Source organism: Heterodontus francisci, chromosome 24, assembly GCF_036365525.1.
Source record: "Heterodontus francisci isolate sHetFra1 chromosome 24, sHetFra1.hap1, whole genome shotgun sequence".
NCBI lineage: Eukaryota > Metazoa > Chordata > Chondrichthyes > Heterodontiformes > Heterodontidae > Heterodontus > Heterodontus francisci.
In genome coordinates, this window is record NC_090394.1 from 16,431,561 (window position 1) to 16,456,901 (window position 25,341).

Genomic DNA, 25,341 nt, shown 5'->3' on the forward strand with positions numbered 1-25,341 from the left:
TATAAACTCATGCAATTATCCTGAGAACATAAGAAATAGGAGTAGGCCATACAGCCCTTCAAATCTCCTCCACCATTTACTAAGATCATGGCTGATCTTCAATATCTACTCCAATTTCCTGTCCTATCCCTTAGTTTCCCTCAATTCCCTTGGTGCCCAAAAATCTCAGTCATGAAAATACTCATCGACTCAGCATCCACAGCCCTCTGGGGTAAAGAAATCCAAAGATTTAAAACCCTCTCAGTGAAGACATTTCTCTTCAGCCCAGTCCTAAATGGCTGACCCCTTATCCTGAAACTATGACCCCTAGTTCTAAACATCCCAGCCAGGGGAAACAGCCTCTCTGTGCCTACCCTGTTAACCCCTTTAAGAATTATATACGTTTCAATGAGATCAACCCACCATTTTTCTAAACTCCAGAGATACAGGCCCATTCTATTCAATCTCTACTCAAACCACATCCTGATTGAATTGATTCCATTCGAAATAAAAAAGTAATTAAAAGAGAGCGTTGTGAAGTGTTTTACAATTGCATCTTTGATACTCTGATTTCATTTTTCATGGTCGGTTTTATTTTAGGCTCAATTTTTTAAAATTGAGGATGTTGTAAACAGCACAGTGTCCCATCTGCTACAACAGGGACTTCTCCAAACTGCCAACATTTTGTGCCAGTTTTTTGAGTAAGCGTCCCGAGCTGTACATATAGCCATTATAGGACAGGAAGTGGCCATTCCACCCATCGAGTCCATGCCAGCTCTCTGTAGAGCAACCCAGTGGGCTGAATTTTATAAGCCCCCTGACATCAGGGGTCTTGGCTGGGGGGCCAGAAAACACTTCCGGGAGACGCCCGCCACAGACCTCAATGCTAGAAAGGCCCCGCCCCATTTTACCAAGGCGGTGAGCCCTCAGGGCGACCCCCCCTCCGCCCACCACGTGGCGAAAAAATCTTAATTTAAATATGATAATAAAGTTTAATGAATGAATAATTATTCACTGTAACTTAATTTTGTCATGAATACTGATTTTAAACTGTTACTGGAGTGAAGAAAGGACTTGTTAAACAGATCAGCCGTGGCTGGAAAAGACATTTGCACATTAACAGACAGTGTTTGGAAGGACAAAGCAGCCATTCCCTGACATATCCAACCCATAATGGACTTTTGATCACGAGACATTGAAGGTGGGGGAGCTCACGTTCCAGGTTGACCGCTAAGATTGCCGAATACACAAACAGATATGGTCAAACCAGCTAGTCACATGACTAACCTGCTGAGCAACCTGAATTTTTTGAATTTGTACAAACAGTTTGGGGAGAAAGTCTGTTTGCTCCTGAACTGAGAAGTAGTCTCTCCTGTCTGCTCCCATCTCTTTCTCACACACCTCTGAATCCACTGAAGACACACAAACCCCAAGACAGAAAAGTCTCCGACAGCAAACAAAGTTTAAGAAGAATACTGGGTCCCAATGAAAAACAAAATCTACCTACAATCAAGGACTCTACAGTGAGCTCAAAGAACCATAACAAAAACTCATCAGATATTGCATCAAACTTTTCCACTTTATTTTTCTTCTGCTCTTTTCTGTCTCTATCTGCATGTGTGTATCGCGTGTGCATGCTAGCATGGGCGCGTCATGTATCTGTAGGCATTAACTGAATTAGAGTTTAAGTTAAAGTTTAATAAATTTCAACTTGTCCTGTCTAAACCTAAGAAAGCCTGTTTGTGCTGATTTCTTTGTCTTATAATTGGAAAGCGGTAAACAAGAATTCAGCAAGGGGGCAGCTAAAAACACTGTGTGTTTAAAATTAAACCCTGTCACAATAAGACCAGGTGAAGGTTGAAAGGGCACTCTAGACCTTTTTCTTACATGGTCGTAACAAAAATTTGGGGCTAGTGTCCGGAATTGACCCACAGACAAACGAGAGATATTGGAAGTGGGAAGTCAAATTGTTCCCAATCAAAAAGGAGCAAGATTAATACAGTTTTTCTTGTGGTTGTGTGCAATTGAATACCAACATGTCTGCAACTGAAGTGAGTAGCTCTCCAAGCCAGGGTGAAGTAACTTGGGATAAGTTAAAAGCACTGTCTTTGGAGGAGTTGAGGAAAATGGTTGATCAGTGTGGGATCACAGTACATGCCAAGGCTAGGAAGTCTGAACTCCTAAGGCTAGTAACCATCCATTTTTCCCTTCAACCTGAAGAAATAGAAACAAGGTCCGAAGCAGACTCCGACAGGGTATTGTTAGCAAAGATGCAACTGGAACACAGGAAACTTGAATTTGAGGGGAGGGAGAGAGAAAGAATATTCTGGAAGGAATGTGAAGAGAGAGAGTTGAAGTGGCTTGAATTAACTAGGGGCGACAGAGTAACCCCAGTGAAAGCATGGCCAATATGGAGGAGCATAATTCAGGGCTGGGTACAGAATTGTTGAAACAAGCTCAACTAATTCCAAAATTCAATGAGGAGAATGTAGAAGATTTTTTGTGTCCTTTGAGAAACTGGCAAGGCAGCTAAAATGGCCAGCTGTAACCTGGCCTCTTTTACTACAAAGCAAGCTAACTGGAAAAGCCCATGAGGTTTATTCCCTGTTGCCAGATGAGAGTTCATCGAATTATGAACTGACCAAAAATACTATTGTTGGTACTGGCTTTTGACCAGTGGCTGAGGGCTCTTAAAGTACAGCTCAGCTATGAGAATCTCAGAGAAGTAATTTAAACACTATCTCCCACTCTACATGAACCTCCAGGTTCCTCTGTTCCTGCACACTCTTTAAAACTGTGCCATTTAATCTAAATTGCCTCTCCCTATTCCTTCTGCCAAAATGCATCACCTCACACTTTTCTGTATTAAATTCCATCTGCCACTTGTGGCCCATTCTGCTAGTCTATCTATGTCCAGCTGCAGTCGATTGGTATCATCCTCACTGTTTGCCATACCTCCAAGTTTGGTATCATTGGCAAATTTTGAAATTTTACTCTGTATCCAATATCCAAGTCATTTGTGGTCCTAGCACTGTCCCTTAAGGAACAGCACTGTCTATCATCCTCCTGTTTGAAAAACGACCATTTACCGCAACTCATTGTTTTCTGTCCTTAAGCCAATTTTTCATCCAAGCTGGCGTTGACCCTCCTATTCCATGAGCTTCAAGTTTGGTAACCAGTCTTTTAGGTGGTACTTTGTCAAATGCTTTCTTAAAACCCATATAGACAACATCCACAGCTTTCCCTTCATCAATCTTCTCTGTTACTTCATCAAAAAATTCAGTTATATTAGCGAAGCACGATTTGCCTTTTACAAGTTCGTGCTGGGTCTCCTGAATTAACTCAAACCTCTCCAACTGTCTACTGATTCTTGATTATTGTTTCTACACACTTGCCACCACTGATGTTAAATTGACCAGCCTGTAGTTACTAGGAATGTTCTTAACACAGCAATGGCCATGTGGTGTGACGTGGGTGGTTCCCACTGTTCAACTCCCCACCTGACCACAGCAAGTGTACTTGTATTAAGAGTTTTGTCTCTTGGTGTTTTATTTTTCAAATAAACAGACAGTGACAGGTTTTCTTACAGATTTTAAAAACAGAAAGTCAATTGGTTATTGATCGATACACCTTATCCCGAAATTGTTGCAACTTCATTCACTCACTCATTCGCCCGCACACACCCATAAGAAGGGGCAGATAGAGAAGGTAAAGAGGTAGGTGGGTCTTAGTGGGGGAGAAGGGTTATGATAAACCTGTTGAATTCTCTTGTGACTCAAGTTCCAGATAGTTGCAGGCCTGAGATAATTGTAGATTTCTCTCTTGATTGAAGGTTCCGTTGAAGATGGTGGGTCACTTCCAGCTCTCTCTGCTGTATAATGTCAATGTTCGATTTTTTCAGCGGCACATTTGCTTTCCGGCTTGTTGAAATCCAGCTGTTAGAAGTAGCTTCACCTTCTGGGTCAGTCTGTCTGTCTCTCTCTCTGTGGCTATCTTTGTTTAAGGTAAAACAGTGTCACCTCTCACCTCCTGTTGGGAGACACTCTGGTTTCTCTCCCATGGTCATCACACAATGTCCCAGAACATGGATACTTCAAACCTCCTTTGTCTTAGAAAGAGACATTCAATTCTGGAATGTTTTTAGGATAGGTGCGAGATGGTTTCATTAACACCTTTTAGCTTGAAGATTTGTCCGTTGTCTTTGTCAGGCTGTTTTAATACACAAAAGGCTAGTCCCCTTTTTCTTCAGTGGGCATTTCAGACCATTGTTCACTTTTTAAAATAAAGGTTCCTATTTTAAAGACAAAGTCTGTTTTTTCATAACCCTTCAGAGTTAGTCCATGAATGCTGTAGCATCGAACTTCCGATGTGGGTGAAAATACCCTTTCTTGAATAAGGGTGTCACTTTTGTTACTCTCCAATTCTCTGACACCTCCCCAGTATCAAGAGAAGATTGAAGATTATGGAAAGCCCTTCCACTATCTCCACCCCTACTTCTCTTAGCAACCTGGCATGCAAGCTATCCGGACCAGGCGATTTATTCACACTAAGCATAGCCAGCCTTTCCAGTACATCTTTCCTATCAATTTTTACCCCATCCATTACCTCTATCATCGCCTCTTCTTCCGATATTTTGTCTTCATCCTCTTCCTTAGTAAACACGAATACAAAGTACTCATTAAGTATTCTAGCCCTGCCCTGCGCCTCGAAGCATATATCGGCCTCTTTGCCACATCCAACCTCTTTCTATCCACTTACTATTTACATGCCGGATCAATATTTTTGGATTCCCTTTTATATTAACTGCCAGTCTTATTTTCCTCTTCACTTCCCCTCTCAACTTATTGTATTTGACGTGATTCTCGCTTGAAGAATTCACCTGACATGCATCAAACAACGCCTTTTTTGTGTTTCACTATATTCTCTATCTCCCTTGACATCCAAGGAGTCCTGGCTTTGCTTCCCCTACCTTCCTGCAGCCACCCGCCACCGCCCCCACCCACCCCCATTCTGGAATGTACCTAGCCTGTACCTGAAATATCTCCTCCTTAAAGATTACCCATTGTTCTGTTATAGTTTTTCTTGTCAGTCTTTGGTTCCATTTTATACTGGTTAGATCCCCTCTCATCCCACTGAATTTAGTCCTCTTCCAACTTAGAAGTTCTTCTTTAGTTCCTTGCTCTTCATTACTAATCTGAACCTTATGATATGATCACTCTTACCCAAGTGATTCCCCATAGACACTAGGTCCATTTGGCTCACCTCATTCCCCAGCACCAGATCCAGCAATGCCTCCTTCCCAGTTGGACCAAGAACATACTGGTCAAGGAAGTTGCTCCCTCCCTTACCCTTTAACATTATCCCAATCGATATTTGGGTAAAGTCTCCCAATATCTTGTGATTTTCCTGCAGATTGCTCCCCTATCTCTCTCTCACTATTTGGAGGCCTGTAGAATACCCAGAGTAGCACGATCTTTTTGCATCCCAATTCTAACCAAATGGATTCTGTTTTTGCCCCCTCAAGGACATCCTCCCTTTCCAACACTGCACTGTTTTCGCTAATCAGTGCTACCACCCCACATCCCTTTTTACCTCCCTTATCTTTTCTGAACACTTTTTATCCCTAAATATTAAGTGCTCAGTCCTCACCATTTTAAGCCACATTTCCGTTGTTGCCACCATATCATATTCCTACATGGCTATTTGTGCTTTCCTACATTACAACAGTGTCTACACTTCAAAATACTTCATTAACTCTAAAGCACTTTGAAACATCTGGTAGTCGTGAAACGCACTATATAAATGCAAGTTTTTGGGGTTTTTTGTAGTTCATCAACCTTATTCACCACACTTTGTGCTTTTACATACTTGTCTTTGTATTCCTCATTGTCCTTCGCAGTCTGCTCCTATCTAATTTCGTATAACTTCCTTCTCTTGTACTATCCAACACTCTCACCTCTTTATGCACATTATTCCTCCTTTCTCCTTCCATATGCTGGTGTCCACCCCCCTGCCAATTTAGCTTAAACCCGCCCCAACCACACAAATGATGCTCCCCGTGAGCACACTGGTCCCAGTCCTGTTGAGGTGCAACCCGTCTCTTTTGTAGGTGCCTCCTGCTCCAGAACTGATCACAATGCCCCAAGAATCTGAAGCACTCCGTCCTGCACCATGCCTCAAGCCACGCATTGGTCTACCCTATCGTATACACAAACATACAAATTACGAGGAGTAGGCCACTCGGTCCCTCAAGCCTGCTCCGCCATTCAATAAGATCATGGCTGATCTGATTGTAACCTCAACTCCACATTCCCGCCTACCCCCAATAACCTTTCACCCTCTTGCTTATCAAGAATCTATCTACCCCGCCTAAAAAATATTCAAAGACTCTGCTTCCACCACCTTTTAAGGAAGAGAGTTCCAAAGGCTCTGAGAGAAAAAATTTCTCCTCATCTCTGTCTTAAATGGGCGACCCTTTATTTTTAAACAGTTCTAGATTCTCTCACAAGAGAAAACATCTTCCTATTTCTACTCTTACTAGCATGCGTCACTACCTTTGAGGTCCTACTTTTTAACTTCCTTCCTAGCTCCTGAAAATATGACCATCGGACCTCAATACCTACTCTCGCTATGTAGTTGGTACCGATGTGTAGCATAACTTCTGAAGTAGTAGCTGGGAATTCAGCTCGACAAAGTACTTCTTCGACAGAGTACTTAACTTGGGGAAATTGGTGAGTGAGGGAATTCAGCAGAGTGAGGGGAGAGATGCTTTTCACTTCTTTTACAAAGCAAGAAGCAGTCCGAGTGAGGGAACAGGAGACAGCAAGACCTGAGAGCTGATGTCTTGAGGCATTGTTAGGTGAGCAGGGAGACGTTCAGATATATTACGGAGAGACTCACCAGCAGCAGTGTCAACGATGGACCTGGGTGGAGACTGAGCCCAGGGACTAAGGAGTTAAAGAGGGGGAGAGAGCCTCCAGCAAAACCTCTGACAACATCTGCAAAACAGCTATAGTGAAATCCCAGCCAGGGACCAGCCGATTGGAGAGTAGCTGGTAAGTGTTTCCAGATAATAGTGTCATGCAGACCCCCACCTGTCAAGACTGAGGCATATTAATTTTGTCATATGAACACTGATTTTAAACTGTTGCTGGAGTGAGGAAATGACTTGTTTGAAGATCACCAGACACTGGGCTGGAAGGACATTTGCATACTAAGAGACGCTGCTTGTGGGCTATTCCCCGCTCCAATTAACCCAAATGGATTTTGATCACCAGACATTGAAGGTGTAAAGAAGTGCATTTCAGGCCCTGCTAAGATGATATAATCCACAAAGTCAGGACTGGTTAAACCAGCAGGTCACATGACTAACTGGCTGGTCCAGGTTTGTTTTGAACTAGCCACTGGATAGTTTGAATTCAGAAGGCAGTGTGCAACTGAAGCTAGAAAAAGGAAGCCTCTCTCACTCTCTCGCTTTTTCCCAAGCCACTGAAACCACAGAAAACACGTAATTTTCAAGACAGAAAAGACTCCTACATAAGAACAAGTTGAAGCGTGAACTGGGCCCCAACGAATTACAGGACTTACCGCAACCAAAGACTCCACATTGAACTTACCAGATATTGCCTCAAACTTTTCCCCTTTATTCCTTCTACTTTTCCTGTCTCTATCTGCGTGTGTTTATCGCATATGCATGCTAGCATGGTCGCATCGCATATTTGTAGTCATTAACCGGATTAGAGTTTAAGATTAATAAACTTTTACCTTTCTTGTTTAAATCTAAGGAAACTTGTTTGATTTCTTTGCCTTAGTATTGGAGCAGTGAACAAGCATTCACTAAGAGGGAGCTAAAAACACGGTGTTTTCAAATTAAACCCTGTTATGGTTAAACCAGGCATAGGCTGAGAGGGAACCCCCAGACCCCTTCTCACCAGGTCGTAACAATAGCCTAGAAATTAAATGCATGGCAGGGAACCTCAGCCCCGTGGAATGCACATCCTGTTTCTCTCTCCACATATGCTGCTTGACCTGCTGAGTGTTTCCAGCATTTTCTGCTTTTATTTCATATTTCCAGCATCCACAGGATTTTGTTTTTGTATTAGTGCTTCCTTCCTCATTGGGCTGTAAACATAATGATTGAGAAAGTTGTCCTCCACACATTTCAGGAACTCTTTGCCCTTTACACTGTGTTTTTTCCCAGTCTATATTAGGATAATTGAAGTCCCTCGTTGTTTTTACATTTTTCTGAAATTTGCTTACAGATTTTCTCCCCCACCTCCTTCCCACTACTTGGTGGTCTAGAGTATACACCTTGCACTGTAACATTGCCTATTCTGTTCCTTAACTCGAGCCAAATAGAGTCTGTCTTTAAATAGTCATGCACATCATCCCTTACCAGGGCTATAACAGTAACTTTGATCAATACCATAACCTCCACTCTTTTCTTTCCTTGCATGTTACAAAGTAACAGTGTTTAGTTACATGCACTGACAAAGCAGAAAACACAGACACCATGTTGTATGTATATATATATATATATATATATATATACTGCTTAATTATATCACCGCTAATTCTTTAGTTTAAAAAGATGCTTACCCCATTGATCTCCATTTCCAAAAATTCTTTGTCAACCTTCTTTTCCTCAAGCTGATCAAGCTTTTCGTGAATCCCCTGCACAAACACATTTGAAAACAATGATATATAATATAGGGAGGATTAAAGATCATTTAAAATCAATCTGGTGGTTTCCCTAAAAACTAAAAGTAAAAAATAGATGATTGGTAATGAATATTTGAAAAGATGAAACCGTATGGCCAATAAAAATGCCGAGACTCTGACAACAAGTACCAAACTCTTCTTTCCCAGACACAAAGGTTAAAAATATCACCTGGAGATCGTCATGGTCAGCCTGCAATATTGCAAGGCGACCCTCAACATCTTCTTCCATTTCTTCCAACTTCCTTTTGAGGATTGCTATCAATTCTCTATCCTAACAAGAGAGAAATGCAAAGCCCAGCAGTTAGAAAAAATAAAGCAATGTTAGCATGCTCATTTTATGTTGTCTAAATTCCTAACTTATATCTGTGAAAATTACAGCTATCATATGTCGAACAACTGCCATGGGAATTGCTAGAAAACTTAAACCACATAGAACCACAGAATTGTTACAGCACAGAAGGCGGCTATTTGGCCCATCGTGTCTGCACCGGCTCTCCGAGTGAGCAATTCACTTAATGCCATTTCCCCACCTTCTCCTCATAACCCTGCACATTCTTCCTTTTCAGATAACTGTCTCATTCCCTTTTGAATGCCAAGATTGCACCTGCCTCCACCACACTCTCAGGCAGTGCATTCCAGATCCTAACCACTCTCTGCAAGAAACAGTTTTTCCTCATGTTGCCATTGCTTCTTTTGCCAGTTACCTTAAATCTGTGCCCTTCTCATTCTCGATCCTTTCATGAGTGGGAAGTTTTTCCTTATCCACTCTGCCCATATCCCTCATGATTTTGAATATCTCTATCAAATCTCCTCTCCGCCTACTCTTCTCCAAGGAAAACAGTCCCAACTTCTCCAATCTATCTTCATAACTGAAGTTCCTCATCCCTGGAAACATTCTTGTGAATCTTTTCTGCACTCTCTCCAATACCTTCACATCTTTCCGAAAGCGCAGTGCCCAGAACTGGACGCAATACTCCGGTTGAGGCCGAACCAGTACTTTATGTAATATAACCTCCTTGCTCTTGTACTCTATGCCCCTATTAATAAAGCCCAGGACACTGCATATTTTACTAACTGCTCTCTCAACCTGTCCTGCCACTGCCAATGACGTATGCTCATATATACCAGGTCTCTCTGCTCCTGCACCCCCTCTAGAGTTGTATCCTGTGATTTTTTAAAAATTCTTTCATTAAACCACTTAATACTCGTCCAAGAAATGGATACCCATTTAATCGATAACATTTCTTGCCAGTAACAAGTTCAGCATAACCTTTAACTCAGGACCAATGTCACAGCAGATTATTGACTAAGCTGTGTGTCATCATGAAGCATGAGCTACCTTTTGCTTCCAACTTTTTGATTCAAAACAAACTACACACAAGTCTGGATTTTCCAATTCTAGTGCCCGTTCTCACAGCAGGAGGAAAATGTATGGACGACTGACACACTATCGTGCCTTTCACATCCTGTGCTGATGTTGAATTTCATCCCTGCAAACAATGCTGCAACACAGAAACAGTCCATTTGGCCCATCAAATGTGTGCCAGTGTTGTTCTCCATAGAAGCCACATACTCTAACGTCACTCTCCTGCATGGTTCCCATACCCTTTTTTGCATAGATTGTTGTGACAGAATAAAGGGTGGTTTATTGTTCTTTGGCTGATTTGAGTATGCTTGAGGCTAACACAGGGTACCTCTTACGAGAAAGTATTCCAGTTTCCAGTGATAAACATTCCTCAGCTTTGATAACCATAAGAAGTCATAGAAGAAAAAATTAAAAGGATATTGGTTTCATTTTACCACATACTATTGGCCGAGACCTCATTTGTTATTATGGAGTAAATTGGATAGCAACTTCTGGCGTCCCCACATGCGAAGTTAAACTCAGAAATCCGGACACTGTTGTCAGAGATACCCTGCTCCTCCACAGGGTGCGTTGTAACAGTCTCACCAATAGACTTGGCACATTCAAAGACATGCAATGACATGATGTTGTAATACTTACCTACCAGCTCCACTAAAGACATCAGATAAAGTTAGGGCTGGTGCATTCAGGAATAAGTGAATTTTAATGGTGTAATAATTGATAATTACTGCCAAACAGCCTTTTTGTTCCTGAATTATTTACCTTTTCAAGTGTGGAATCTCATTCTGTTAGAAGTTAATTATTGTTGGAGACTTTTATACATTTTTAAAAAACTTTTTCTGTCTGTCTTTTTATCTCTCTCTCAGATATCCCATCTGAGTCAAAGAAAGCACATCTGTTTTTCCCAAATCTTTATTCCGCTTTCTGTGTGTGATTTAAATCTAATTTATACTTCCTGGTTTCGACTCTGTGGGCTGCATTTTAACTTTGCAACTCGTGAGGAGTGGGGGTGGGGGACTCCAAGCGCATAGAGAACCCAGACTCAAGTGCAGTGCATATGTCAGTGGCTTTTTAGCTCAGTCACTGCATTATCTTGAGCTCCTGACCTCATTACAGCCTTGGTTCAAACATGGACAAAAGAGCTAAACTCAAGAGGTGAGGTGAGAGTGACTGCCCTTGACGTCAAGGTAGCATTTGACCGAGTATGGCGTCAAAGAGTCCTAGCAAAACTGAAGTCAATGGGAATTAGGGGGAAAACTCTCCACTGGTTGGAGTCATACCTAGCGCAAAGGAAGATGGTTGTGGCTGTTGGAGGTCAATCATCTCAGCTCCAGGCCATCACTGCAGGAGTTCCTCAGGGTAGTGTCCTAGCCCCAACCATCTTCAGCTGCTTCATCAATGACCTTCCTTCAATCATAAGGTCAGAAGTGGGGATGTTTGCTGATGATTGCACAATGTTCAGCACCATTCGCGACTCCTCAGATACTGAAGCAGTCCATGTAGAAATGCAGCAAGACCTGGACAATATCCAGGCTTGGGCTGATAAGTGGAAAGTAACATTTGTGCCACTCAAGTACCAGGCAATGACCGTCTCCAACAAGAGAGAATCTAACCATCTCCCCTTGACATTCAATGGCATTACCATCACTGAATCCTCCACTATCAACATCCTGGGGGTTACCATTGACCAGAAACTGAACTGGAGTAGCCATATAAATACTGTGGCTACAAGAGCAGGTCAGAAGCTAGGAATCCTGCAGCGAGTAACTCACCTCCTGACTCCCCAAAGCCTGTCCACCATCTACAAGGCACAAGTCAGGAGTGTGATGGAATACTCTCCACTTGCCTGAATGGGTGCAGCTCCAACAGCACTCAAGAAACTCGACAACATCCAGGACAAAGCTGCTCGCTTGATTGGCACCCCATCCACAAATATTCACTCCCTCCACCATCGATGTACAGTGGCAGCAGTGTGTACCATCTACAAGATGCACTGCAGCAATGCACCAAAGCTCCTTCGACAGCGCCATCCAAACCCACGACCTCTACCACCTCGAAAGACAAGAGCAGAAGATGCATGGGAACACCACCACCTGCAAGTTCCCCTCCAAGCCACACACCATCCTGACTTGGAACTATATCGCCGTGCCTTCACTGTCGCTCGGTCAAAATTCTGGAACTCCCTTCCTAACAGCACTGTAGGTGTGCTACCCAACATGGACTACAGCGGTTCAAGAAGGAAGCTCACCACCACCTTCTCAAGGCCAATTAGAGATGGGCAATTAATGCTGGTCCTGCCAGCGATGCCCACATCCCAGGAACAAATAAAAAAAAATCTTATTGTTTCTGGGTTTCCCAACCAATTAGCATGAGTGGCTGTGATGACAACCCATATGAGTTGACTTGAACTCCATTATTTAAAGGGCTTTCCAAACATGCAATTTGATGGTTGGGAGAACAAGGGAAAAAATTGGTCGAAATGGAGTCCAGATGTTCAAAGGCGATGCCTTGGTTTAATGACGGCTCCCTGGGTGTGCTGGTGGAAGCTGCAAGGGCCCGTAGGAAGATACACGTCTGTATTGATGCAAGGAAGGAGCTTTCAGGTGAAGAAAAGGCAGCGTGGCTGAATGTTGCCCATGAGACAGCAGCAGGAGTGTGGTGCCACATTTGTGCATTCCGTGCCAAAAGCGGTTTAATGACCTAAGCAGGGCAGGCAGGGTGAGTAAAGTGGCACATTCACCTGCATCCTGATGTACCACCCAAAGCCCCTCACTCAGCCTTCCCAAGCCTTCTCCAGCACACCACTCCACACCAACTTAGCTTGTGAGTACATCCATCCCTCTCTGTCTATACACTCTCTCACATCTCCATTTGCCCATCCACTACTGACACCCTCAAACTTATGAAATGTTATGCCTCACTCTCAATAAATGTATCTTCAACCACCTTCGATGCATGCCATTACTCTCACTCATAGGTCTCTTCCTTCCCTCCTTGCAGGAGAGAGCACGGAATCTGAGGGAAAGGCAGAGAACTGGAGGTGGGCCTCCAACCACCTTGCAGCAGACAGCTGCAGAGGACGACCCGCTGGACATCAGTAGTACCTTGGTGTGTCTGGCCATTGGAGATAGAGACAGAATTAAATATCAGACAGCCATATGGCATACAACACTCATTCATGCTGGCAATGTTAGCAGCAAGTAAAATATGATCATGTGTATGACCATCACTTTTAACATTCTTACCATGACAATTCAAATTCACATCTTTAATCTCCCACAGGGCCATCAAGCGTTGCGCAGGAGGTGGTCCAGGAGAAAGCCAAAGATGACTCCTCAGAGGAGGTCATTCACCCTGAGGCTGCACTCTTATCGGGCTCATGCAGACCATGCACCAGCTCAGATCCCCACACTTCAGTGGGACCAGTAAGGCAGATAGCTGGGTTTTCACCTGGTGACTAATGCATCAAATCACAAGTGAGCATGAGCAGATGGTGCAGACAGGGACCACAGTGGAGAGTCCGCATCGGAAGCCACAGCATGCTCCAAACTCTGCTCGGCTGGATGCAAATTCTGTACCTTGGAGGCTGAAAAACTGGATACTTCTGGAGCAGCAGCAAATGTTTAAGGTGCTGTCAGCCTTTCCAGCTGCAGTCTGCCTGCTTGCAGAGAGATTGGAGGCCTCTGTCTCAAGCATGAGTGGCCTGATGCAGGAGGCATTTGTGGGAACATCTTGGAGTATGCATGAAGCATCAAAGGTGCCAATCACATAAGGGCAAGCAGGTCTTCACAGATGGCTTGATGAAAGCCTAGCTTTGGCCATTCATTGCCCCACCAACCTCCAGCTGATTGCTAGCAGGGAAGTGCAACTGGACCAAGAAAGGAAAATGGTGAAAGGAGACATGGAAGTGGGAAATCCGCTCACAGCACTTGCACTTCTTATCCATTGTCCCTCTCCTCAGTCAGAGACTCACAAGCCACCCATTACTGAGTCTTTCCCTCACAAGTACAGCAGTCTTTGGCGGGGCTCTCATAGGCGCCAACACCCAGAGGACATCAGTCAAGAGCATCTGAGCAAGGATCTGAGCAGCCTGTCTCTACCTCTGCTGAAACCGCAGGGGTTGTACCACATACAAGTGCTCGGAAGAGGAAGAGTATAGATTTGTAGTGGCACAGGGGTTTGCACATGGGTGTGTTGCACAATGTAAGATTGGCAGGTTTCTGTTTTACTTCTGAGCCAAATAAGTATTAATTCTTTCTACCATTTTTCCCACTAACTCACTTTTGGTTGCTGCTTCATTTGTGATGAATAGTAAGACATGAATCGATAATGAGCAATGGAGGGCTATAAAAAGGGATGCTTGATTGTCTGTAGGACTGCTTTGTGTTGAGGCGGGAGGTGGGCACTGGCGGTTTGGGAAAGTGGCTGTTGGACAGATGGGTTGCTGGAACGCAAGTGAACCTCGCAACAATAAGGGCATCCTGGGCAGTGATGTGTGCTGCTGGAGGTGCACTGGCCTTATCACGTTCCACCTCCTCCTCAGAGACTCTGTGCCCTGCACCTTATTCCTCCTGCAGGTCCACACCACGCTGCTGTGCAATATTGCGCAAAGTGCAGCAAACTGCAATCATTCTAGAGACCCTGACTGCTGCATACTGAAGGATACCTTCAGAACTGTCTAGGCACCCAAAGCACATCTTCAGCATGTTGATGGCTTATCCAATCACACATGTGGTTGTTACATGGCTTTTACTGCTGGGCTGTGAGTTCCTTATGGGTGTCATCAGCTACATTATGTGTGGGTATCCCTTGTCTCCAAGCAGCCAGCCAGTGGAGTGAAGAGACTCACACAGGCAAAAACATCATAGCAGCTGCCCAGAATCTTACATACACCTGCCTAAATCTTTTTTTTTCTGCTTGTACACCAGCTGCACATTGATGGAGTGGAAACCCTTGCAGTTGATGGAATTTTCCTGGGTGATCTGGGGTGCCTTAATAGTTATGAGTAAAGTCGATGACACCCTCAGCCTGTGTGAAGTCAACCAGAGCAGCAAATCCGAGCACTCGCTCATTCTGACTGGTGTTGTTGCAGGTAAAGTGTACATTAATGCCGGCCCTGGCAAACAAGCCATCTGTCACCTGTATTATGCATTTGCGTTCCACGGACTGAGACCCTGCAAATGTCTCTGGCAGAGCCCTGGAAGGATCCAGATACAAAAATGTTGAGGGCAGTGGTGACTTTGACAGCCACCGTTAAAGCATGGCCACCAGTTCCAGCAGGCAGCATGTCTTCTTCTAGGAGGCTGCAGATGTCTGACACCACCTGACCATAAGCCTCCTGCAACACTGTCAAGGAAGCTTAACCACTGCCTATGGACCCTGTCTGCTGGGTAAGGCCTCTCTGCTGATCCTCTCTCACCTGTGGAGCAGCAGGTCTGTGAGCAGCAGGCTACTGCTGTTGGTCATCTTGGTCTTCATACTGCATACGCAGCCTCATACTGATCTAGTCATTCATCATCAGTTCTGTCTTCATCATGTTAAGCACTACAATGTCCTCCTCTCCTCAGCCAAACATTATTACTCTAGGGTCCTCATGGAGGGTAAGAACAACCTATTTGTCTGTTATGAAACACCTCTTCAAATCCCTTTTCTCCACCACCTCCATCCTCAAACTTGAATATCAAATACAATAGAATCATCTAAAGTTGAGATCATTTGTGCAATTACTTCTGTCAGTATCGCCCCTCCTCTCCCCACTTCTCCTACTCCCCCTCCCAATCTCTCACCCACCTATATGCATTCTCTGTCTTCCTTGATTTTGATCAAGCAGAAGGCAGGGCACTGATTTTGCTAAACAGATCAGATTGTTATGTTAAATTTGGAGCCACGACAGACTGCAACTATACAAAAATTAGCTTTTAATTACAGGAAGAAGTCACTCAGTTTCATAATTAACAGATTTGTTGTCATTAGGATAAATGTATCTGCCATGTGACCAAACACCCATATCGTTAAAAGTTCCGGTACATGCATCAAGTAGATGGGTATAGAAGTTCCTTCTACCATTCCTTGATCAAATTCCAAAATTTTTATGCACATATGTATTGTTCCATTCTACATATAAATATATAATTCAGTTTCACCTCCTTTATCTTTAGTGCAATATATGCCCAAACAGTAACTATTTGTTGCAGATCCTTTCTTTGTTCCATCTCCTCTCCTCAGTCCATGCTTACTGAAATCAAGTTGTCTCTACCCTCTGATAGTCCCCATCTCCATTAAAAATGCCATTATCACCACTTCCTAAAAAGTCTAACTCAATTTTTCCAAATTTCCCTTTCTATCAGAAGTCATGGAATAAACTGTTGTCTCTCACCTCTCCTCCCTTTCCTTGTTTGTGATGTCTCAACCTGCCTTCCACTCTACTCAGTACTGAAACTGCAATGCTCCAAGTCATAAATGACAAAATTTGTAAAATGTTAGAATAGTTCATTGTCTCTCCTCATCCTTTCCATTGCCCTTGTCAGTGAACCATTCTTCCAACATCTTTTCTCAGCAGTCCACCCCTAAGGCACCCCTTTCTTTCAGTTTCACTCATAACTGTCACAATGAAGATGTTAGAGGATTAATTCAAAATTCCAGCACTCTCAGTGGGGCACTGTATTCAAAGGGAACATGGACCATAGGATTGTATTACTGTAGCACTGATTCTATCTCCAACCTGTCGAGTGCAGCTTTGCAAAATTTATCCTTCCATCTCCTCCAATATTTGCTCTTCCCCCACTTCCAATGCACACCAGCACTTCATCCTTAGTTCTCTTATCTTCAAATTTCATAAGCTTCCTCTCTGTAATATCATGTGGAAGCAATGGATCAGCTTTCACTAGTATGTAGATGACACCCAATTTTATATCTCTTCCTCTGACAAGGTTATTGCCACATCCAACATTAAGAAGCAGATGGACAGTAATTCCCTGAGCTTACTGACTGCAAAACTCAAACCTTCCTCTTTGGGTGCTACCACCAACAATATGTCTGACCACATCAATCTCCCTAGTTGCCATCTCAGGATAAGTCCCGAGGTCTACAATCTTGCCATGCTGATAAATCTAGAATTGTGCTTCCTTCCCCACTTCAACATTCACAATATTACTTGCCTCCTACCTCTTCCCCAATGCTAACAAAGCCCTAATCCATCATCTCAAAGCTCAACTGAATATGTTTTAGCTCATTTAGAATGCTATGGCGAGTGTCCTCACCAATACAAAGTTCTACATTCTCATCATCCACCATTCTTGCCAAGACTGGCTGACTGAAAGCTGGCTTAAGACCCTTTTGCTCACTTTCAAATCCCATCATAGCCTTTCCCCACTTAATCGCACAAACACCAGTCTACGGCTTATCCACTTTTTAAGTCATAACACCATTGCTACCTGCTCTTTCAACAATTATACCCTGCTCTCTAGAACTTTGCACCGAAATCCTCTACCTTGCTGCTTCCCTCTCTCCTTTCAAAAGCTTTCTAAAAATCCATATCTTTGATGCTGCTTTTATTGCCTTGCTTTGCTTCCTTCTTGTTTGCCTTTTGCCCTCATGGTCAACATTCACACAGTTCCTCTGCTCTGTAAAGCGCTTCGAGATACCTTTGTGTACCTCAAGAGTGCTACAGAAAATAAGTTGATAAAATTCGACCCTTCAATACCTGGGCATAGTCACTGTATGTGGTAGAGGGGAATATTTGGAATATGTCTTTATTTGTCACTTAGAACATGTCTGGTCCTTCCAAATTTTTATTCAAAATTTCTAAACAGCTCTAATCAGAAAGCTGCCTTCTGGCCTTTAGCAACACTTGGCCTTGCAAAAAATGTCTTTCCAGAGCTACATATTTGAAGGTGTGGCTATCAATTTTTACTGCACCATCGTTTGGGTTCAGAGCTAGCAGAGCACCATTACAGACCGTAACGACAAGAGTTACAAAATGCAGTTTTATCACAACATTCAATGAAATAATCCAAAATTGGTAAATTGGCCATAGAATTTTCACAGATTTTATACATCACATGACATAAAAATTGAAAATATAAAATTTCTGCTGTAACCTGAGTCGTTTCATTTTGGATGATTTGTAGTCCATTGTCCAGTAAATCCAATCTCATTAACAGATCATCAGGAAGGCCTTTCTTATCTAAGAATAAACAAGTATAATTCAGTCAACATTCTACTGTCATGACAAAAGTTATATTACTGCATTCTGTTTTTTAAAAAAAACCTGTGTTACTTGTTATTTACTGTTTAAAAAAAAAATCAACTTAACAAGATCCAGTAATAGTGCAACATACATTTTCTTTGCTTTTCACTAAACTATCCCTCTCTGGCATTCAGTCTGGCCTCTCTTTAATCTATTTTCAGTCACCTAATGAGCCAGTTACGTCACTGACTATATTGTACACCAGGCTGGTGTTTCCTCGGGTTGGTGGCTTAGCAGCAAGTTGGGACTAACACATGCTCACAAGACTGCACCTCTAACCTGTCAGGATTTCTTCCTGGGGTCCTGTTTAGTTGTGCTGTTTCCTCATAGGTTTATAGCTGCAGCGAGGAAAGGGACATTCATTGCTGCAGTAAAATGAACACTTTGACCACATGGGTTCTGAGATCTTTTCTGTGTATGCTTGTTTATTTTTTGCTCCTGGATGACTGTAGAGAAAGGTAAACTTTTGTCATGATCTAAATTTCTTGCTGAAATGCTCCTCCATGCCTTTGTTACCTCTAGACTTAGCTATTTTAATGCTCTCCTGGCTGCACCCCACCCCCCCCCACCCCCAACCCCATCTTCCACCTGTTCTAAACTTGATCTCATCCATAACTCTGCTGCCTTTATCCTAATTCACACCAAATTACCTATCACTCCTGTGCTCTCTGACCTCCATTGGCTCCTGGTCTGGTAATGCCTCAATTTTCAAATCCCTCCATGGCCTCACACCTCCCTATCGCTGTTACCTCCTCCAGTCCGATAACCTTCTGAGATCTCTGCACTCCTCCAATTCTGGCCTCTTGTGCATTTCCAGTTTTTATTGTTCCACCATTGGTGGTGTGCCTTCAACTGCCTAAACCCTAAACTCTGGAATTCCCTCCCTAAACCTCTCTGCCTCTCTCCTTCTTAAAGAGGTTCCTTCAAATCTATTTCTTTCAGCAAGCTTTTGATCAGCTGTTATAACATCTCCTTACGTGGCTTGGTGTCAAATTTTTTTGATAATACTCCTGTGAAGCACCTTGGGACCTTTTACTACACATGCAAGTTGTTGTTGAAATAGGCTGAAGCCTTTGAGTACAGGATTTTTTGAGGAGACAGAACAGGCAAATGTGAAACCACTTGATTTGGTGTGCCAACTTCTGCTGATGGCAAGCTCTGGGCCATCTGTAGCAGTTTTGTTCTACATCCTTTACCTCCTATACACCCTCTTAAAGCTAAGGGGAGGGAGAGTCTTCTCTCCCCATCACCATTGCCTTCAGCTTCCAAAAGCAGCAAGCCTTTCTTCATTGTGATGTTGTGTAGTAAGCAGCATGTTACAACGATTCTTGAGACTCTGGCTGCATTGTCACCAAATTTACCTAGACATTTAAAACAAGACTTCAGAATGCCTAGAATTCATTCTATCACACTTCCTGTAGGTGGATTGGCCTCACTGTAAATGTTATCCTGCTCTGTTTATTGAATCATAAGGCATATAGGATAAGGTGCAACTCCTATGATGCACTTCTCTCAAAGGTTCCTCTTTAAACCTGAGAATTCAATAGTTCTCATCCACTTGGCTGTTATCTGAGCTAACTTATTATTGCATGCTGAATGTTACAGGTCTGCAGAAGTAATATGAAAACTATGAATCCCAATTTATATCACTCCTACACGTAGGGCTAGATTTTCATGTGTCCAATTCCATCAAGTGAGAAGTGTGCCTCCCTGAAGGAATTGGTCCAAGATCCAACTAATTTCCAGCGATCCCAGGGAAAGGCTGCAGAGGGTTACGCACAATTTTGTTACGACCAGGTGAGCAATGTCTTGGGGTCTGTTACTATCTTTATGTGGTCTTATTGTAACAGGGTTTAATTTTAAACACAATGTTTTGAACGCTCCTTTTTGTGAATCCTTGTTCACAGTTTTCCAATTATAAGGCAAAGAAACCAATTCACACAGGCTTTCTCAGGTTTAAAGAAGATGAAATTTTATTTTAAGACTTAAAACTTAAACTCTAATGGAGTTCATACCTACGGATATACAAAATGCCCATGCTAGCATGTACACGTGATATAAACATGCAGACAGGGACAGAAAAGAGCAGAAGAAAAGATAAGTAGAACAGTTTGAGGCAATATCTTGTTACTGTTTCTCGAGCTCATTGTAATCCTTGATTGAAGATATGGTCTTGTGTTTCGTTGGGGCCCAGATGTCTTCTTAAAACCTTCTTCACATAGGAAACCTTTCTCTCTTTGTGTTTCACGTGTTTTCACAAGATTCAGTTCCGTGGGAAGAGATGGAGAAAGGTAGACTGGAAAGATGTTCTCAGTCCATGAACACATGGCATTGTCTGTTCAAATCCCTTTGTTGGGAGTTCAAATTCAGAAAAAAACCTCCCAGGTTGCCCAGCTGATGAGTCATGTGACTAGCTCCTTATATGGAACAGTCTCTTCAACATTCGTTGTTGGAAGTTCAAATTCTCTGCAACAGCCAGTTAGTCATGTGACTAAAACTGGTCTGACCATTTCTGTGTACTGGGGAAGCAACTGTTGGGTCCCCATTGTTATCCGGTACTATGCAAATATCCTTCCAATCAGGGATTGCAATTTTAAGTTTCTGGTCATGTGGGGAAATAATGTGTGCCTCAGTCTTGGCAGGTGAGGGTTTGCCTGACACCTCCACACCCAGGGAAATGAAATGTGATTTGAAGAAAATTGTGCATTTCATTACAGAGGTTGAGAGAAATATAAGATACAGAACGAAACCATGCATTTCTCTCATTCAGTCACCAATCCTGAAGCTCTTTAAAAATGGTCTGTTCTGGGTGCCAGGGCTGCTTTATTTTCCCCCTTTTTTTCCCTCAGGCAAGTAAGTAGGGGAGCGGGTCTATCCTGAACTCTGAGTCATGCAAAGACTTTTGGCTTCAGGGGATGGGTGGTTCAGTTTTCCTCTGACTGTGGGAGAGGAGTCTCTGTTACTCTCCCCTTTGTTCTCTGTGACACTGCTACCTGCAGGTATTTGTGCAGACTTAACTGCATTCTCTTGTCACACTTTGACTAAGTTAGGCATCACCCTCACGGTTTCTGTGCCACCTAGAGGTCTCTCTTTGTCTTTGTAGGTTCCTGTAAATGCTGTTAGCAACTCTGGTGGGGTGCTTCTGGAGTCTGCATTTACATAGGAGGATGTGGGGTCTAACTTTTCACATTTTTCTGGATTAGTTGACCGGAAAGTAGGGGTTTGCATCCGGGATTCTTCCCGGACTTCCTTTAACCTGCCCTCTGGGTCACCTTTTCCCCTTCTCTTTCTAAACTTTTGCCAGCCATGTGCCTGCCTGTCCCCTTTTGTTCTCGGCGGGGGTCCTTTACAGTTCACCAGCCCACTGCTGGAGGGTCCTCCTAACACTGGTACAGGACTTCAGGGTGCAGGTTTCACTGTAGAATGGGGTTTTCCTTCAACCTGGCACATGTGGCAACTCCTGCAGTACTCCACCACATCTCTGTGGGGTTTTGGCCAATCAAACTGCTGTCTTATGCAGGTATTGATCTTTCATATACGGGCATGTACAGCTACTGTAGTCTTGTGGGCATTTCTTAATATTTCTCCCCGGTAACTCTGTGGCACCACTAACTGGTGAACTACTGTCCACTCCTTGCCCTCAGGTTTGTGAGGAGAACTCCATTTCCTCACCAGTACCTCATTCTTTAAAAAGTAGCAATCAGAGACTCCCTCTGCTTCACTTTCAGATTGGGCAGCCTGTGCTAACTCTCGCTGAGCCTCAGCTGGGGAAAATCCATTTAATTCATTCCCTGGGTCTTCTAACGTTCCAAAGAAAGTCTCGGACAGGCAGACCTCATGGTCATTTGCCTGCAGTGTCAATGCAGTCTCATCTGGGGGAGCTGGTTTGATCATGGCCTGATCCATTACATATTCAAGGACTCTGCAGGAAATCGTCTCCTGCCACCACCCTGACTCTCTGACCTCCTGCAGTCTTGCTTTCACTACTGGGGGTGGGTGTGGGGGGGGGGGGCTGCCACCTTCACCCCTGCCAGATCATTACCTAGGAGCAGGTCAACTCCGTCCACAGGCAAACTAGGGACAATCCCTATGGTCACCAGTCCCAGAACTAGGTCGCACTCTAGGTGCACCCGCTGTACTGGTACAGACATACACTGCCCAATACCATTCACCACCATTTTGGTGTTCACTGCACTCTCTGGGGGAATGATCAGGCCTTTTCTCAGTAAAAGATATCTGGTGGCCCCTGTGTCCCTGAGAATCACTATGGGCTTGCTTGTCCCACCCGAGGGATATGGGGTTACTTTCCCTTCAGATACAAAACCCTGATAATCTTCAGGAATCCTATTAAATTTTCCTGCACTGGCCGTAGTAAGCTTCTTGGGTTGCACCCTTACTGCAGTCAAATCCATAGCCCGTTCGTGTTTTCCATCAGGCCCTCGTCTTCACTGAGCGGGTGTGCTCTGATTAACACTACCGGCTTCCCCTTTAGTTTCCAGCAGTCAGCTTTTAAATGCCCTGCCTTGTTACAATGGAAGCACACAGGTCTCCGGGTCTCACTCTTGCTCACAGCTGGCTGGAGGAGGGCTCCCTGTGTCTCCTGCTTTCCTTTCTCTTCCAGGACTGCCTGGGCAGATATCACCTTCCCATCCTCTGTCCTTTTCGGATTTGAGGGGATGATTAGGAAAGGTTCTCCCCTGGGAAATCGACTTATAAATTAAAGCAAACTCATCAGCCAGAAAGGCTGCTTGCTGGGCTCCCTGAACCTGCTGCTCCTCGACATGAGTTTTTATTGAGAATGGGAGAGTGTTTTTTAATTCCTCTGACAGGATTACTTCTCCGAGAGGCTCATAGCTGAGCTGTATTTTTACAGCCCTCAGCCACCGGTCAAAAGCCAGCTGCTTACTTCTTTCAAACTAAGACGAAATAACATTTACCGTTTAGGCACACTACAGCCTGCCAGACTGAACATTGAGTTCAATAATTTCAGAGCATGACGGGCCCCCCATTTCATTTTTATTTTTAGTTATTTTTAAATATTTTTTTAATGTTTATTTTATTTTATTTCATCTTAGTTTGTTCAGTTTGCTTACCCACAGTTTTTTTTCATATTTATACTTGCGGCTGTTCAATTTTCAGTCCATTAGCACCCTATCTGTACTAATGCTTTGTCTTTCAACACACCATTAACATATTGTTTGCCTATTCTCCACGACCTTCTGGTCAGCTACTCTGTGACCTTGTCCTATCTACACCACCTCCTTTGTTATCTCTTGCCTCACCCCTGCTTTACTTGCTTATAACCTTTTACATTTCTAATATTTGCCAATATTATAATCAATACTTGTGTTGAGCAGCCAGAAGTGATCTCATTAAAGTTCACAGGTTAAGCAACTCAATGCAAGTACCAATGGGCAAAGATTGTGCTACACAAGCTTTCACAATTGGTAATGGAAAATTTCACTGGAGTCCATTGATGTCATAGAACCCTGATTTACATGGGCATGTTATCAACTGGCACCTGAGCCGCCCATTTAAAGGATCCCACCAAGATAGTCCTGGCAGGAACAGGAAGGAAAGATCTGTGCTCCAATTCTTGTGCTCCTGTCCCCTTTCCATCAGAATATGGGCATGAAAATTGGCCCTATAACATTTATCCATACAAGCTGGAAATAGAGTGAACTCACGTCTGATCAGTGCCTTTCATGACCTGACCTCAAGATGATCCAAAGCACTTTTGAAGTGTTGACTGTTGCAATATAGGAAAATACAGTCAGGTCCCACAAACGACGAGAAAAATAACCAGATGATCTGTTTTAGTGATGTTGAGGGATAAATGTCTTTTTAATAGTGCCATGGGATCTTTTATGTCCACCTGAGAGCGCAGTCGGTTTAACATCTTATCTAAAGCTGACAGTGGCTTCCTCAGCCTAGACTATGTGCTCAAGTCTCTGAAGCAGAGCTTGAACCAACAACACTTTGGGCTTAATTTTACCAGCCCTCCAAAACTGGGGGGGAGGGAGTTCGGGTTAGGAATAAAGTTTATTTTGGTTCAGTGGCCCAAAAACAAACATTGGGGGGGGGGGGGGGGGGGGTGCGTGGGAAAGGGCCTCCAACTTTTATTTAGTATTTTAAAGACCATGTGAAATACTGTTACTTTAAAAAATCAAATTTCTTCTAAAGGCTTGAAGCCCTATAAAAATGGCGCCGGCACCTGTGAGGTGGCGCCGGACGCCATTGCTGGGGATGAAGCGGCCGCCCCCTCCACATCATCGGGGGCGGCCGTTCTGACCCCTCCATTTAAATGAGCCCCCGCACGAAATATCGTGCTCAATTTTGTTCTGAACTCTCCCAATAGAGGTAATAGGATAGAGAGAAACTATCAAATCCGTTAATTATCTTAAACAGCTCAATTAAGTTACCCTTTATTCTTCTATATTCAAGGGAATACAAGCCTCATATGCCTCATAATTTAACCCTTGTAGTCCCAGTATAATTCTGGTGAATCTGCACTGCACCCCCTCGAAAGTCAACTTCCTGAGGTGCTCCACATGTGGTCTAACCAGAGCTCTGCACAGCTGTAAAATAACTTCCACCCCTTTGTATTCCAGCCCTTCCTTCTGATAAAGGCCAAAATTCCATTAGCCTTTTTAATTATTTTTGTACCTGCCCACAAGCTTCTAGTGATTTCCATGAAGGGTAATCGACCTGAAACGTTAACTGTTTTTCTGTTTAAAACTGAGATGCGAAGGAATTTCTTCTCTCAGAGGATGGTGAATGTCTGGAACTCTCTACCTCAGACAGTTGTGGAGGTTAGATCGCTGCAAGTATTTAAAGAGGATGTAGACAAATTTTTGAAATATCAGGGCGTTGAGGGCTATGAGGAGTTAGCATGAAAGAGTAGTTGAGGTCTGGGGCAGATCAGCCATGATCGTATTGAATGGCGGGGCAGGCTTGAGGGGCCGAATGGCCTACTGCTGCTCTTATTTCTTATGTGCTTATCCTCTTATGTTCTCTGTCCATAGAT

The 25,341-nt window shown here is 43.5% G+C and overlaps 1 protein-coding gene across 3 annotated transcripts in view; it reads right to left on the minus strand.

The window, feature by feature from the left end:
* The window catches only part of LOC137383216 (glutamine-rich protein 2-like), a 190,684-nt gene that overhangs the window by 112,229 nt on the left and 53,114 nt on the right, over positions 1–25,341 (minus strand). For all 3 annotated transcript variants that reach the window (XM_068055707.1, XM_068055706.1, XM_068055708.1), the window contains exons 7-9: positions 18,166–18,251; positions 8,870–8,971; positions 8,578–8,652 (exon numbers count right to left, since the gene is read on the minus strand). In XM_068055707.1, the coding sequence (XP_067911808.1) occupies positions 8,578–8,652; positions 8,870–8,971; positions 18,166–18,251 (263 nt within the window). The remainder of the gene's footprint in view (positions 1–8,577; positions 8,653–8,869; positions 8,972–18,165; positions 18,252–25,341) is intronic.